Genomic DNA, 17,309 nt, shown 5'->3' with positions numbered 1-17,309 from the left:
GAGCTTCGAGGACTTAAGGACAATTGACTTGGCATATAAATACTGCCACTAAATACTATGGGGAGGGGATGTGGGGGAAGTTTAAAGAAAACAAGGAAAATTTTCTAGGAATCCTGGGGCATCAATGTCAAAAATAATACACACCGAATTGCAGAACAATGTAATGTGAGCTCTGCCTAAAATCTTAGCCCACCAAGAAATACATTCTTTGAAGTATGACAAGTTGTTTACTGAATTGATACAGGCATTATATAAAAATCACAGGGCATTTTAAGAGAAAGTTTTAATCATCCGTTCAGACAACAGAATATATCATCTGGGGACAGAAAGTATAGACACCAAAATAGATTATGTACCAGATGGAAAATTCCTTGAGGATTTCGGTTTTTGCTTTTTTATTAACAATGTCTGCAGAACAATTTTTTACTTGGCCTCCCAAGCTAACTCCAGCATGCATCAGTTGGGTTTGTGTTGAGTTATGTAACACCTTCAAAAGTACCATCGTTCTGTTCAGAGAACAGAAACAGTACACAAAGGAAAGAACATTTCCTCTTTTGGGGCATTCTACTCAAGGATGAGTAAATTGCATGCTTTGAAGTGAACTCAGGGGAGAGCCACATGACCACAGCAGATTCCAGAGTGACCAGAAAGAGGCCTCCTAAGGGACAGGACTTGGATCTTCCAAGTTCCTTCCCCACATAGTGCCTTGGAGATGAGCTACAGTGAATGAAACGAAGTAAAATGTGGAGTCACCACCCACATTCTGCTTCTACAAAGCTAAGAATCAGTGTGTAAATGGGGAGCGAAGAATGAACTCTAAATGAAAGTTATGCCCAGAAGTAAAATGAAATGGTTCCCAAAACACTCATTCTAATAAAGAAAACATTTGTGGAAATAGTTTTATATTGAGGCTCTTTTGAAAGAAGAGACTGTTCATTGTAAAAGCAATGAAATTAACCTTCAACTTTCTAATTATTGGAAAGTACAATACTAATAATTTAAGGGTTGTGTATGTGTGTGTTTTAATTTTATCTTCTGCCTCAACATCTCCTTCTGCTGGCCCAGTAATGGAATCACAGCCTGCATTTATGAAAAAAGAATCTATTATTATAGCCCTAAGCATGATGTCACACATTTAAAATCTGCACTACAAAATGAAGGAAAAGGATTAATTATAAAGTCAGTAGTGATAAATGGGGGGGGATGAGAGAGAGAAAGGGGTTAGGGGTCAAAGGTTGGGGGCAGGATTAAAAAGGTTACATAAAATAGGTGGAATGGACTTTTTGAACCAATAATCACTTCAGGGAATTCTTATTACATACATGAAAAATAAGTCCCATCTATCAAAACAAAGCACACGTACACACACACGCGCACACGAGAAGAGAAGTTCCATTTAAATTAACATTCCTTCATTTTTTTGAAACTGTTGCAGAACATATGAACTGGGTTTTGAGGAACTATGAAAGTGAGAATATCTTAAGGGGTTTTCCTATTTAATGATGCTGTCCTTCATTCTATATAAGTCTCTCAATCTGTTTTCCCCTTAAGAATGAAAACATACCAAAGAAGGATAAAGTTCAAACAAAGACAGACATCTTCTAGTTATTCAAGATAGTTTTCCTTGAGCTATTATCTAAATCTATTGCATAAATACTTTTTCAGGCCTCCATCTCCCCAAAAAAGACAAGAAAGGGCACTAAAAGGAATGGATAAATTTGGGGGTTCCGCCCTAATTCCTAATGAACTCATTAATTCTTCAAGCCAAGAGTGTGTTCTTGTACTTTAAAACCTTTGCCTATTGATCTATGGCTGACATTCACCCTTTCTTCTTGGAGCTTACTTCTTCAAACACCAGCTGGTTTCCACATAAACAATTTATGGAGAAAATAAAAGATGCTCACAATTCTGTTTCTATATATTTGGATCATATATTTTGCTTGAAATAACACACAATACTTAACCATAGTATACAAAGAACAAATGCTAAAAGCGAAAAGCATATGGCTTGTTTTTCTCCCCAAACTTCCTAATGAAGGGTGGTTTATTATTATATAGGCATGTAGAAAAGCTCTAATTATTATGATCTAAAGTATTCTAATGCCTGGACTATCTTGAATATATCAGTGAGTGATTAGACAAGCAGTGTTAGCTTGTCTTGAGTGGAAAACAAGAATCAGTGACAAAAGTCATTGGTCCCATCTAAAATCACATGGCATGCTCTACTCCAAAAAAATTTTTCTGGAAAATAAATAAAAATATCTGTTCTTGAAAGAACAAAATAATTTAAAGGAAGAATATTTATTGAGATATTAAATATATTTTCACTGAAATTAAGATATAGGAAGATTACCTAACACAATGAAAAACCTAGCAGTGATCTCTTAAGTCTTTATTTTTTTTCTCCTTTTCCTGAAGGTTTTGGTAGAATGGGTATAGGACAAATATGAAGTAGAATGGTGTAATGAACAGAGGGTAAATCTTGGAGTCAGGAAGCCCTGAGTCCTGAATTGACTCTGATTCTGTCAAATACTGTACAGAATATAAATTTTCTGAATTAAGTCATAACTCTGAATACCACCATGGGTGAGTCACATCATCTCTCTCCTAGTGCCGTAGGCAACTATCTAAATACAGTAAGTTATTGAAAGTGTAAGTCCAGATCATGCAAATAGAATGCTTTTCTCAAGATTCCCAGTGGTATTCTTTTAACATCATTTTAAAAAGAAATCACTGATGGTTTTAAGTTTGAATCAAAATTGAGTACATTGATTGCTCAATCTTTCTGCACTAGAAAGTTTGACAAGATAACAGACTCCCCATTTTGGATAAGATAATCCATCCATTTGACAACATTACCAACCTAACCAGTAAATATGCCAAGGCTCCGTTCACTGGTACATCACTTTACATGGAACCAATAAAATAATTTCCCTGCTCATTACTACTTACTTATTTTTGTATCACTGAAAAAAATTTGAGGAGACGTAGACTATCACTATATAATGCTACCATCGTCATTTGATCAGTAAAAATTCAATCAATTATTTTAATCTAAAGAATACAAGAAAACCAGGCTGGCTGATATTTTTAAATTGCTGAATTGAGCGCACGTTTGACATTTGAAACAGTTTTTAAAAGAAGACATCCTACATGTGAATTCTTTAAAACTGGTGGAATTTTCTCCGTGAGTACCCTGAACAACATCAGAGTAGAACATGGGTGCCAGCATCCACATGGCCCATGCTAGGTCTTTAATATGTAAAATAACTTTACAAGCAATTATTCATTCAATCCAAGTTTGTACTGCCCTTATCTGCTTTTGTGAAAGTGCACAAGCTACATCCCCAGATAATAACTATCATTCATAGAGGATTTCAAGATTTATGAAGTATATTCTCCACAACAAATTGTAAGGTGTGTGGTAGGTAGGATTATTCCCATTTTACAGGTGAGGAAACTGAGGCTCTGTTAGATTAAACAGCTAACCTGTGGTCATGTAGCAAGTAAGTGTTAGAGTTAGACTTCAAACCCAACATGCCCAATGCCAATTCAAGGATCCTTCATTTGTGTGTGTGTTCATCCTTTGTTGGCGAAGAAGACCACGCCATCAGAGAAATGATGACATGACTTGCACTTGACTTTGTTTTGAGTGAGGGAGGGCTGTGCAGGGCACCAGCCTCACTTCTCCTCCAGAGCCATCTGAATCCAGTGACCAGATATTCCTCAGGGTGACTAGAGATGACCCAGGAGGAGGCAACTGAGTTGGGTTTTTTTGTGACCTTAGGCAAAATCCTTTCATTTATATTATATTATTTTGTTATATTATATTATATTATATTATTTTATATTATATTATATTATATATGTGTGTATACATATATCCTGAAAGAGATGCTTTTTCCATCTCCACACATGAAAACTCTCCTCTTCTTTTAAGGCCAACCACAGGTTGGCTCCTCCATGGAGCCTTCCCAGTTTCACCAGCTAAAAGTGTTCTATTCCTACTCTGTCTTCTCATTATTTTCATATTAGGTCCCTTGTACCTAACTTTGCCCATATCCTTCCTCTCCTGTTTACTTGGAAATGTTGTGTTTAGTTTTTCATTGTTTGCTTATGGGGTTTTTTGTTCTTCATTTTCAAAGAGAATCAATGACATCACAGGGCATATGAATTGGATTTAAGTGAAGCAGAGCTATGCAGAGTCTTCAGCCTCAGTCTCTCTTCCAGAATCATCCAAGTCTGGGGACAAGACAAAAGAGTCAGGACAACTGGTGACGGCCCAGGATGCAGTGGATGGCCTTGGCATCTTTGATATCTGACCAAGCTCTAAGCAATCCACAGTATCCACTTCAGTCACCTTCCTGGCTGTAGGAACTGCTCTGATGGAATGTAGGCTTGTTAAGAAAAGATTGTCTTATTTTGCTCTTTATAACCCTAGTGCCTAGCACAATGCCTGTCATAGAGGAGATATTTTATTTGATAAATGTTTGTGAAAAATACTCTATTGTATTGTTCAGAAAACATTATATTATGTTATTATATAACAATATTATATTATTATTATTATATTTTAACATTATAAAAATATTATATTGTTTAACTGTAACTTTATATGACTAGAAATTGTTTGAACCAATAATGTTGCCCTGACCTCACTAACTATGCAAGAATGCCAAAGAATTTTTGATTCCCCCAGGTCCTGGATTGACCCCAAACATTTCTGCTTGGGGTCCCCTCCGCAAGATCTTGTTTGTGTTTTGGGTTCCTTTTGTTTTGGTTTTGCCCAAATTTTATTGAATGCTTATATTTATTGATATCTAACTCAATTTACCTTGTTTTCAAGTAGTCCTCTCAGCACAATTCTTTAACCACATACATGTGGTTTGTGTGGGGGCACCCTTGTAAACCTCCTAGAGCCTAGAAGAGAGGAAACCACGTCTTCTTTCTGGCTCATTCTCCTCTGCCAAATGATCTAATGAAATTTCTTCTAATGCTATTTCAGTTTGGGGGAGAGGGGGTTATTCTCACAAATGACATGTTCATTGATTGATTTGGGATATACTAAATATTTAGAGTTAGGTGTGTATGCTTATGTAGTTCGTATTTAATAATCTTCTTAGTTTTTCAAAGTGTTTTATATCAGATGTTATGATGTCCTTAATACAATGCATTACCATATTTTTACATATTATATAGGGATAATGTATCTTATGTGTGCACTATACATATATGTGAGGTTTATATGTATATCTATGAGATTTTATATATGTATATACATGTGTATATGTACATATATATTGTATGGAATATATTATGTGCATATAACGCATATTATATTTATATGTGTATATAAAATCTCATATACATATGTATGGTACATATTATGTGTATTTACACATATATCTCAGCTATACATATGTAAAATGTTATCTATACATGTATAACATATTGTATGTATATATCATTATGGATACATATAAATATATTATACATTTTACATATATGCATATATACACATGTATATGTACACATATAAAATCTCATATTATCATCCTTAGGACGAGTCTTTAATATCAGAATGTATTCTGTGGAATCAATTATGCCTTTCTCTGTCTCCTCTCACTTATTATAATGCCCAGAACATACAGGCTTAGTAACTGTTTCTTGACAGCCTGATATAACATTTAGTTTTACATTATTTGTTTGTATACATCTTTTCTCCCTCAGATAAAAAATTCCTTGAGAGTCAACAAAGTGTTGTTTTTCATCTACGTATCCCCAGGGCCAAATGCAACATAAATAATAAATGTTTGTTTAATTGCGAGACCTACCATTGGCAAAGTACTATGCTAGTTTCTGAAAACATGAGGATAATGAAGATATGTTAGAGATGTTGATCACTCATATAGTATGACTAGAGCAGGAGTTATTGATCTAGTATTATAGGGTGTGTGGTTTAATTTCATGGGGTCCATGAACTTTGGAAAAATGTGTCTTTATTTTTACCTTCACAATATTATGTATTTTATTCTATGCATTTAAAAACAATATTGTAAGAAAGGGTCCAAGGGCCTCACAGATTGCCAAAGGGGTCTACATTAATAAAAAAAAAAAAAAGATTGGAACTCCTTGACTAAATACCAATAAGACTTCTCTCTTTCCAGAATTTTCTCCTTGACCTACTTGTCACTGATGCTGCAAATCCCATCATTAAAAATGCATTTCACTACGTTTTAGAAGTACTTTCTTACCAATGCAGTCATCCTTGGGAAAAACAGCCCATTTAGCAATGATTAGCTACTACCACCTGAAGGTAAACGAGTTCAGAAAAATCTCAACACATAGTTAAAAGTAATCTACTTCTGAAGAAGACATTGAGCAAATCACTTTCCGAGTTACTGACTTTGACAAGGTCAGACAGGAGAGCGAGTTAGGATCAGTAGAAAAAGAAAGAGCCAGAGCCAGTATCTTTGCCCTGCCTGGGGAGGGAATGCCTCCATGGAAAGCCATGGTGTGCAATACTAAGAGAAGGTATGGATGTTGGGGAGCATGGTATTGAATTCAAATGCTACCAACTTGGCATTTTGCCTAAGACTGTTTATTAGAAAGGGAAGGACCAAAAAGTACAGAGGAAGATGGATGAATCTGGGAGTGCTTAACTTGGTGTTACAGAAACTGAGGACTAAGCCTGTCTATGATAATCGCTACTTATGTGACCTTGGGTAGGTCATTGTCAACCTCTTAGGACAACAGTTTCCTCATCTGGAGATTGAAGGAGTTGGACTAGATGATGCCTAATGTTCTTTCCAGCTTGGATACACGTACACATATACATTTTACATATATATATATACATATATTCATTATATGATCTAAATATTCAATATATTCAATCTATGATCTAAGTATTCAATGTGGTCACTCTAAGCTAAATTCAATATATGATCTAAATATTATTTAATCTATAATCTAAAACTAGTTTTAGAATTGTCTAAATCTCCATCATATGTGTTTAAAACATTCCTAAACATGGAGAGGTACTTTTCAAACATATCATGCATACAGCTTGGCTCAGAGTTAATGACATAAAACAATTTGACACCAAACCCTATGTTCCCGCCCTTTCCAAATAGTATGGAACGTAGCACCCTGCTTCTGAACTTCTCTAAGGCACAGAGCAGGTATCCAGTAAATATGTGATGAATAAACAAATGTACAGTAAATATGGCTTGTATTTAGCAGACATTTGATAAATGTACTGAATCAATAAATGGCAAATGCCAGTTTAGAGGACTGTTTTAAAAGTATTTGTAGAGGAATTATGGTCAGCTCGTGAGTTGTTAAAGAATATGAATTTTTCTTGGAATGGAGCACATGATCAATGCTACTCGGATAAAATATGGAATGAATTGATCTGTTAGAACAACCCCAAATACATTCTCAGTCTGCTTTTCTTTGTGTAAAGGGCATATGTGTTTATGAAATGCAATCAGGAAAAGAATCTTCTAAGAAACCCAAACAGAAATAATATCTCTTTGACCTTAATATCAAAGTGGCTATGGTAATCAAATTAACGTAGGGTTCAATGTGTCTAGAATTGTTTTAAGACACTAAATCTGAGACAAACAATACGCATGATAAGCATGAAAATTACACACGCATGTTTATGAAATGTTCTAAACATATCTGACAAGCTTAAATGGAAGCATTTAGGTCACTTCCCTTGCTACAACTACTATGAGTTCAATCTCGTTCTTACTATGCATGTTTTCTGCATGAACTTCCCACTGTCCTTCAAAGGGTATACATGTAAGAATATAGGACAATGCAAATTAAAATGCTAAGATTTCATTCTTAGAAAGACAATTCTTCACATATGTAGATAGTCCACACTGAGAGGAGAAAGCATCTTCAAGCATATTCCAATCCTCTTTATTCTCTTTTGCCTCCCTGGTAAATCATAGTGCACAGAAAGCAGTGAATACATAGTATAAACTGGATGAATTCAACTAAAGCATCTTAAATAGCATTATGCTTTCGTGACATCTCATATGAATCACCATCTTTACTCAGAAAATTTCATTCTTTGTGCCGGATATTTTTACAATAAAGTAGAAGAATAAGAAGTGGGTGAGCATCTATTTCTGTGTCTACCATGACCCTGAGAAACCTACATGAATGTTTTGTATTCTGAGCCAGCCAGAAAAGAGGGAAATTATTTCATGGGATCGTAGACATAGACGTATACTGTAGAATCATCTAATCCAACACTCTCATTTTACAAATGAGGAAAATGAGGCCCAGAGAGGTTAAAGGTGTGGAGATGCAGCTTGGCAACTGGTCCTGGTGGTATCATAGCCACAGAAAACATTCAAAACAGAAAAATGTTGCCACCCAAGTCCTTGGCATTGCCAAATGGGGCCACAACAAACAAATTAGTGAAAATAACATTGAAGAAGGATTATCATCAGCATTGTTGCTGTACTCTGAACATCTGACTTGCAGCTGAAACCTTACATGTGTGCTATCTTCCCATTAGAAAGTCAGGCAGTGTGGGTCAATAAGCACCTACTCAGCTTGTTAAATGCCTACTATGTGCCTGACCCTGTGATAAGCAAAATACAGTCCTTTCTCCTAAGGAGTTCACAGTCTAATGGGAGAAGACAATGTGCAAACGACAACATACAGACAAAACATTTTTGTTGTTGTTTAGTCATTTCAGTCATGTCCAACTCTTCGTGATCTCTTCTGGGGAAGTTTAATTGGCAGAGAAAATGGAGTGGTTTGCCACTTCCTTCTGCAGTTCATTTTACCGATGAGGAAACTAAGGCAAATAGCATTAAGTGATTTGCCCAGGATCACATAGCTAGTAAGTGTCTGAAGTCCAGTACTCTATCCACTGAGCCACCTAGCTGCCCCCAAAAACTAGGTATCTTTTAACTTTATAGCTAAGACCCCAGGATCCCACACAGCCCAATATTTGTGATTTATGATCCTACAGTCACAGAATATCCAGATTTGAAGACTGGCTCTTAATTTGCTGTTTTGATGAACTGACACAGCCCCAGCTCCTTGGGTGCATGTCTGCTAAGGTTCAGCTCTGGATTTTGCCCCTCTTCCCCACTTATTTTCTTGCTGTGACATACACTTAAATTTCCTGGATCCCTGCCCTTCATTTCTTATTCATTGTTAGGCAAACTCAGAAAACACCCTGATTTCAATAGTACAGACTACCCCATTTCTTTACCCCTTAAATGACAGAGTATTCTTCTCTTCGTGCCAAGTCATCTCTGTCTATAGCTCTCTATAAGCGTCAGTGCTGAATAGCTTGGAGACTTGGATTGGACTGCACAGACTGTGGGTGTACCACTGGGTTATCCATGGAACTGGAGATAGTGGGGAGGAGGGCACCCTCTTTGTTATTCTCCATTAGCATCTATACCCCTCCCATAGATGCCAACCTTGTCTGGCAGTACCATTCTTTGGGAATGCTCCCTTCCCCTTCCGCCCTGCAGTGTTACCCTGAACTTCATACACAACAAGTTGACAGCTAGCATTTTCTTGAAAACCTGCGATGAAAGAAATTCCACTGTGTGCTGAGACAGTCCATTACAGTTTGGGATACCTCTGTCTATTCATTTTTCCTTCATGTCAAGCTGACTAAATGCCCAGTGAGATCCCGAAAAAAGGTGATTTTTTTGTGATTTTCCAAACAGTAGAATAGAGACGCAGTAGTATACCTGAGAAAATATCCAAGGATAAAAGCAAAAAAAAAATCTATGGCTTCAGAAGTCTGTATGTAAATGCATTAACATAGGAAATAAGTGAGGCAAAGTGGGCATCACAGAGCGAAGCTGACCTCATGAGACCTGGTGAGATCTGACTCGCTTTTGAACTCAGCACTCTACTAAAAGGACTCTCTCCAAGGATTTATTGATCATTAACCCAAAGCCCATTTCTCAGGCCACGTCCTTCACTTCTCTAAAGCATCTGACACCGTTTACCTCCCCTTTTTTCCTGGATATTCTGTCTTCCCTTGGCTTCCAGGACACTGTGCTCTCTTGGTTCTCTTACTATCGTTCTGGCAGCTCCTACATCTCCTTTGATTGATCAGTATTTATGTCTAGCCTCAAAATATCAATGTCCTTCAAGGCTATTCTCTGGGTCTTCATATATGTATACACACACACATATATACATATACATACATATATATTATATATATGCACACGTATATATACCTTCATTCTTTGCAATCATCAATTCTCATGGGCTCACTTATAATCCCTATGCAGATGACACCCAAATTTATTTATAGCCAACCCTAATCTCCTTCCTGATCCTCCACCTTGCATAATCAATTTCTCTTGAATGTCTACACTTGGATATTCTACAGCTATCTCAAACTCAGTATGTCCAAAATGGAACTTTCTTCCCCCTAAATCTGTCCTTCCTCTAAACTTCCCTATTTCTGTCACAGATACCACAAAATGTGGGCAGCTAAGTGGCACAATGGATTGAGTGTTGGTACTGGAGTCAAGAAGACTCATCTTCCTGAATTCAAATTCCAGCCTCAGACTCATACTACCTGTGTGACCCTAGGCAAGTCATTTAACCCAGCTTGCCTCAGTTTCCTCATCCACAAAATGAGCTGAAGAAGGAAACAGCAAACTACTCCAGTATCTCTGCCTAGAAAACACCAAGTGGGGGGCACAAAGATTCAGACATGACTGAAAAATGATTGAAAACAATAACCCCAACACTTCCAGTCACCCAAATTCTCAGTGTTGGAATTATTCTTGATTCTTCCCTCTTCCTCACCTCCACATCCAATCAGTTACCAAATTGTGTTGATTTTCCTTTCACAATCTATTTCTCATTCATCCCCTTCTCTCTGCTCATGTGTCCACCACTCTAATTAAGGCATTTATCAACTCTTACCTGTAATATCACAAATAGCCTCCTAATTTGCCTTTGTATTTATCAAATCTCACTTGGACTGCTCCAATCACCTCCTAATTTGTCTCTGTGCTTCTAGCCTCCCTTCTCTACATTTCATCATCCCCCCAGCTTCCCAAATAACCCTCATAAAGAACAGATCTGATCATGTTACACTTTGGATCAAAAGTCTTTAATGGTTCCTTTTTATACCTAGGGTAAACACAAATCCTCAACCTGTCATTTCAAGTTCCCCACAAACTAGACCACATTTCTAGTTTTATTTTACTCCCCTTCATACACTCTATGTTCTAGCTTACTGTTGTGCAACCTTGGCTTTCCGCACTCCATTTCCACACCTTTGTACAAGCCATACCTCAGCCTTAGAATCCAATCTCTCCTCAATTCTGCTTCTTAAAACACCTTAGCAACCTTCGAGGCTCAACTGACATGCCTTCTCCTATGAAGAGTCTTTCCTGATTCTCTCAGTTGTTTGGGCCCTTTTCCTCCTCAAGTGATTTTGTATTTAATTATCCATTTAATATTCAGCTTCCAGAAGAAGACAAACTCCTTGAATTCAGAACTCATTCCTGTTTATTTTAATCCTGGCATCCTACCACCTGATACCATGCCTTTCAGAAACATTAAGAGTTTGTGGAAATAAACTGATGGTACCCAGTCTTCTAATTTTACATCCACAGTATTTCTGTCACATCATGTTTTCATAAAATACTACATCCAACCATTGCAATGAAGGCACTAGGGGAAAATGGAAGTCTCCACTTCAGTGATTCATTACTGGTGTCAGACAATCTCCAATCACTGTGGATCATGCTTACTAAAATGATTTTCAAATATGAAATATGAACAAGTCTTACACTGCGTGTTAACTGCAGGATCCTTTTCCCATATTCTTAAAATTCAGGCTGATCCTTTCTTTTCTTTTTAAGATGTACTTACTTGAGCTCCTCCTGGACTTCTGCTGCAGTTTGTCCTGATATGATGAATACCTCATTCATGTCATCTGTTAGCATGTTACAAGAGTAACCAATGTTCATGGCAGTTTCTGATGAGACATGAAAGCCAGCTCAGTTGGTAATTACATACTTATATAAGGTATAATTATATATGAGTGCATGTATATACACAGATAAAATATGTGGATATGATTATACTTATATACATATGTATATACACAAACATATATATTTATACACACATATATTAAATTAAAAGCTATCAGTGGAACAGATATTTGTGTTATCGAGGAGAGAGGAAGATTGGAGGGAGGAGGAAAGAGAGAAGAATTTGGAGAGGGGAGGGAGAAGGAGAGAGGGAGAGAGAGAAAGAGAAGGGGAGGTGGGATAGGGTGGGGGTGTCCATGGGATTTCTTGGCAAAGATACTTTCCTTCTCCAGTAGATTAAGGCAAACAGAGGTTAGATGGCTTGCTCAGGATCACACAGCTAATAAATGTCTGAGGTTAGGTTTGAACTCAGGTCTTCCTGACTCCAGGTCCAGTGCTCTATCTACTGAGACACCCAGCTACCTCATCTAAATATATACAGTATCTAATACCTCTACGTAATTCTTAGACAATATTTGGCATAGAAAATACTTAATCAATACTTATTAATTGTTGACAGATTTTTATTATAAACCACATTAATGTTTCTAATTGTGAATGAGAATGATTAGAAAGTTAGAACTTGACCACCATTTTCCCTTTTTTTGATTGGTTGTTCTATCTAGTTTTAGACTATGATTTTATCAGTTTAGTGTACCCACAATGTGTAAACTCTCAACTGAAAAAGATTAGTAATTTGTCTGTCATTCATAATCTCTAGGGTTTAGGGCACAAAGAAATTAAATGGTACCAGCTGTATAACCACGGAGTTTGTGTCAAAAGTGGATTTAACCCATGTTTTCCTAATTCCAAGGCTGACACTTTTTCCTCCCCTGCCCTCTCTAACCCCACCTAATAAGATTCCCAATTTAGAATTATAGCATGATAGAGCTAGCTTGTTGTTCAAAGATACCAACTGGAGTGATTTTCCATTCCTTCTCCAGCTCATTTTACAAATGAGGAAATTGGAGCAACCAGGATTAAGTGACTTGTTCAGGGTCACACAGCTAGGAAATATCTGAGGTCAGATTTAAACTTGGGACGATGAGTTTTCCTGACTCCAGGGCCAGCACTCTACCCACTGCACTGCCTAGCTGATAGGGCCAGATGAAACCTTAAAAACCCTTTCAGTCACCTCATTTTATGGAAACAGGGACAGAAGTTAGAGTCTTTGTCCCAGGCCATAAAGCCATTCCCTCAAAAACTACAACTCAGACCTCCTAACTTCTAATCCAATGATCTGTATGTGACTAAATAATCTTTTAAGTAAGAAAATAAAACAAGCTACTTAATTCAATTTTAATGAAAACCTTAACTGAGCAGACTTCTTATGGAATGATGGTTCCAGTTAAATGAATTTTCTGGTATCCTGAGAGGAAAGCTGTATAATACTATAAATTAATAGCACTTACCTCCCAGAGTTGTTGTGAGGACCATAAGAGAACATAGATGAAGTGCTTTACAACCTTAAAATGTTATCTAAAGGCTAGCTATCAGTATCATTCCATGAATTGACTGAGGATTTTACAATGCCCAAGAGTCTTCTTTCTGAACTTTAATTCTTAGTATAGAACAAGGTAGGGGCAGCTACGTGGCACAGTGGAGAAAGTGCCAATCCTAGAATCAGGAAGACCTGAGTTCAAATTTGGATTTAGACACTTACTAGCTGAGTTACCCTGGGCAAATCACCTAATCTTGTTGGCCTCAGTTTCCTCATCTGTAAAATAGCTGGAGAAGGAAACGGCAAACCATTGCAGTACCTTTGCCAAGAAAACCCCCAAAGGGATCATAAGGAGTAGAATACAATGAAAACAAATGAATAACAACAAAAAGTCATGTCGACATAGATTTAGAAAGTCTATGTTGGATATTCTGATGAACTATGGAAAGTTTGAGGGTCTTTTTATTGTTTCAAATATGAGCTTTTTTTCACCTTTAGACTTTTTCCTATTAGAGTACTGAAGAATATCTATTGAATTAACATTTATTTATTTTATTTTTCCACTTAATAAATACACATTTATTCTACTGATGATTCATTGGATTTCCTCAAATAGACGTTTTACTGTGATAATTTCCTTCACTGTACAAATATATCGATATCATGTCCTTTCAGATTACCTTGCTTGTCTCCTGTTAAGACCCAGATCTTAATGTTAGCGAGTGATAAACTAGCAATAGTTTCAATAACACCGTCCTGTAATTTGTCTTCTATTGCAGTGGCGCCTAGTAACTGCATTGAGAAAAAGAAAATCCAACATTAACAGAAGGGCATAGGCATTCTCAACAGAAGAGTGTGGAAGGCAAATAAAGACACAGCAAATTATAGGAATGCATAGTTGCAGCTACCAGCAGCCCACCACCCCCATAAATCCTGCTGCTCAGGTGACAAATATGATGCCTCTAGGATCAAATCCCAAATGCTCTGTTTGGCATTCAAAGCCCTTCATAATCTACTCTTAAATCCAGCCTCGTGGCTGTTTCAAGAACACTCCATCTGTAGGCTCCCACCATTCTCTCTGGCTGTTCTCCATTCCTGTAACATTCTTCCTCCTCCAATCTGACTACTGATCTCCCTAGCTTCCCAAAAGTTCCAGCTAAAATCCTACCTTCTACAGGAAGTCTTTCCCAATCTCCTTTCATTCCAGTATGTTCCTTCTGTTAATTACCTATTTATCTTGTTAAATAGTATGTATTTATTTGTTTGCAGGTTGTCTCCCCCATTAGACGGTTAGTTTCAGAAGAACAGAGGTTATCTTTTGCCTCCTTTTCTATCTCTGGAGTTTGGCACAGTGCCTGGCATATAATAGACACTTAATAACTGTGGACTGATTGATTGATTGATGCTAAGGGAGACAGGGATAGAAAAAGTTGTGGGAGATGGTTCTAGATACGTCAAATAAATGGGGCAACAACTGATTAGCAGTAGGCTGGGGTATAGAACCTCTTAAGAAATCGAACATATGATGTCAACATGAATATATCAAAAACTATATCTAGCTTTTGCAATTGGCAAACTGTGTACCAAATCCAATTTTACCCCCTAATTCCTCCTCAATCTGACCTTGGCTTTGAACTTCAGATATCAACCCCTATCTCTCCTCACAAAGGGTTTATCCAATTCTACTCCAAGGAGCCAGCCACAATGTCTCTTCACTGCTCCCAATCTCTTGGCATGTGTCTATATAAGGTTTATACCTGTTGGTCTGATTTCATCCTTTCTTCATTTGATTTGGAAAGGTTAAGAACTTATCTCTTTCATGTGGTTTTACAGAATTGCCTAGGGAGGAGCGCTAAGAAATTAAATTATATCCCCATGGTGATACAGCTAGTATGTCTAGTCTACCCCAACTAAAGGCACCCAAGTATACTTTAAGATATACCTTCCCTTCTGGCTCTAAAAGTCTGTGATTCCAAATCTGGATCTAATCTTTCTACAATCTATATTCTAAAGTTTCCATAGTCTAAGTAAGGAGTCTGCAGCCAATAATGTCAGATTCTAGGCAAAGGGAGCAGTGGTATTTTTGTATTATTTTTATGTTATCTATGAATTACAGCCTTTGCAAGGTATAGTATAAAGTTGATTAGTCAATTGTATACACTAATGGAGGGAGACATTGACATAGATAATCCAAACCAGCAAACACTGCCTTCTATCACATTCCATGGAAAGCAACATGGTATGATACATAGAGCTCTAGTCTTGGAGTCAGGATAACATATAGGTTTGAATCCTGTCTCTCTAGCTGTATAATACCAGGGCAACTCACTTCAGTCAGTGAGTCAGACAGTCGACAAGCATTTGTCAAGTACCTTCTGTACCAAGTGCTATGCCAACTGCCGCTGGCCTCAGTTTCCTCATCTGTAAAAAGGTATCAGTAGTACCTGTTAGTTCTTGCTTTACAGGTTGCTATGAACATCAAAAATGATAATGTATGTAAAGTATTTTGTAAACCTTAAAGCACTATATGTGGATTGATTGATTGATGTGGAGGGAGACAGGGATAGAAAAAGTTTTGGGAGGTGAACCTAGATATAGGTCAACTAAGTGGGGCAAAAACTGATTTCTATTGCTTAAGCTATAGAACCTCATAAGAAATCTATTGTATGATGTCAGCATAAATGTAATTATTGGTTTGACCCCAAGATCTCACAAAATAATCTGGGAATATATATATCTTAGACCCTGTGATGTCAAGTGGGCTTAAGGGTCACCTTTCTTCTTCTCTTGAGGTCAAACACTAGCTTTCCTTGACATTTGAGTTGCTTAGACATTTTCAACTTTGGGGGAAGGGGGGCTGCTTCAATTATATTCAGTGGTCTTAGCCCAGAAGAAGAAATTCACAGATTCCTAGGGATGAAAATAAGAATAGTTTAGATATAGAAACACTTTAAGATCTATAAATAATTTTCCTCACAGAAACCCTATGAGGAAAGTAATACCATTTATATAGTTATATAATATAATGGAAGAATACTATTCCATTTTACTGATGAGGAAACTGAAGCTGAGAAGGCTTGGAGGGGGTTCCATATTACTGATTCAAGGTTACGTAGCTAGTAAGTGTCTGGGCTGTGATTTGAACAAGACTCAAACCCAAGAACTTTCCAGAGGGCAGCAGAAGCCCAAAGGCAGGGCCAAATGTGGTCTGAGCAGAGATTCAAAAGAACCCAGTAGACACAGACAAGACTATAGAGACCTGACTGACCGACGAGGTTGTTCAGGACCACAGTCCTGCCTTGTGACAAATTTCTTAGACCTATGAAAGGAAACATGTTCCCAAGGGGCACAGAGAATTAAAAGTTTGCCACATAGCCTACTCTTTGTGGAATTCTAATTGCATAGGTGGAAGTCTACGCCAGCTCTGGTAGAATTATCCCTAGATTTGTATATAGGATAAACTCAGAGCCAATATATAAATGTATAAAATGTGACTCAGTGTTTGAAAACAACAGCTACTCTTTATAGCATTATTTATTCAACAGCTCATCCATGTGTTGCATTTTAAAATTCCTACCAATATATCTCTGAGCACATACCATCATATCTCTTTCGATCTCTTCATATGCTGCAGCAATCCGTTCATCTCTCCTATCAAGTCCCCTGCTTGCCTCTTCCAGAAGTTTAAACCATTCTTTAAAGTATTCTTCATTGAGGTCTCTGTACGCGATGGCCAAGGTCCGAAGTCCTTCACCTCCAAATTCCTACGAAAGAAGACAGGCAGGTGAAAACAGCAGTTAGGG

General features: G+C 37.3%; 1 protein-coding gene across 6 annotated transcripts in view; it reads right to left on the bottom strand.

Annotated features, from left to right (window-relative positions):
• Window positions 1–17,309, bottom strand: part of ATP8B4 (ATPase phospholipid transporting 8B4 (putative)) — a 339,741-nt gene that overhangs the window by 59,444 nt on the left and 262,988 nt on the right. For all 6 annotated transcript variants that reach the window (XM_072623610.1, XM_072623613.1, XM_072623609.1 and 3 more), the window contains 3 exons: window positions 17,106–17,270; window positions 14,187–14,298; window positions 11,902–12,007 (listed from right to left, as the gene is read on the bottom strand). In XM_072623610.1, the coding sequence (XP_072479711.1) occupies window positions 11,902–12,007; window positions 14,187–14,298; window positions 17,106–17,270 (383 nt within the window). The remainder of the gene's footprint in view (window positions 1–11,901; window positions 12,008–14,186; window positions 14,299–17,105; window positions 17,271–17,309) is intronic.

The sequence above is a fragment of the Notamacropus eugenii genome, chromosome 7 (assembly GCF_028372415.1).
Source record: "Notamacropus eugenii isolate mMacEug1 chromosome 7, mMacEug1.pri_v2, whole genome shotgun sequence".
Taxonomy (NCBI): Eukaryota; Metazoa; Chordata; class Mammalia; order Diprotodontia; family Macropodidae; genus Notamacropus; species Notamacropus eugenii.
Note: the sequence above shows the minus strand (reverse complement) of the source record. Positions and strands in the feature narration are given on the sequence as shown.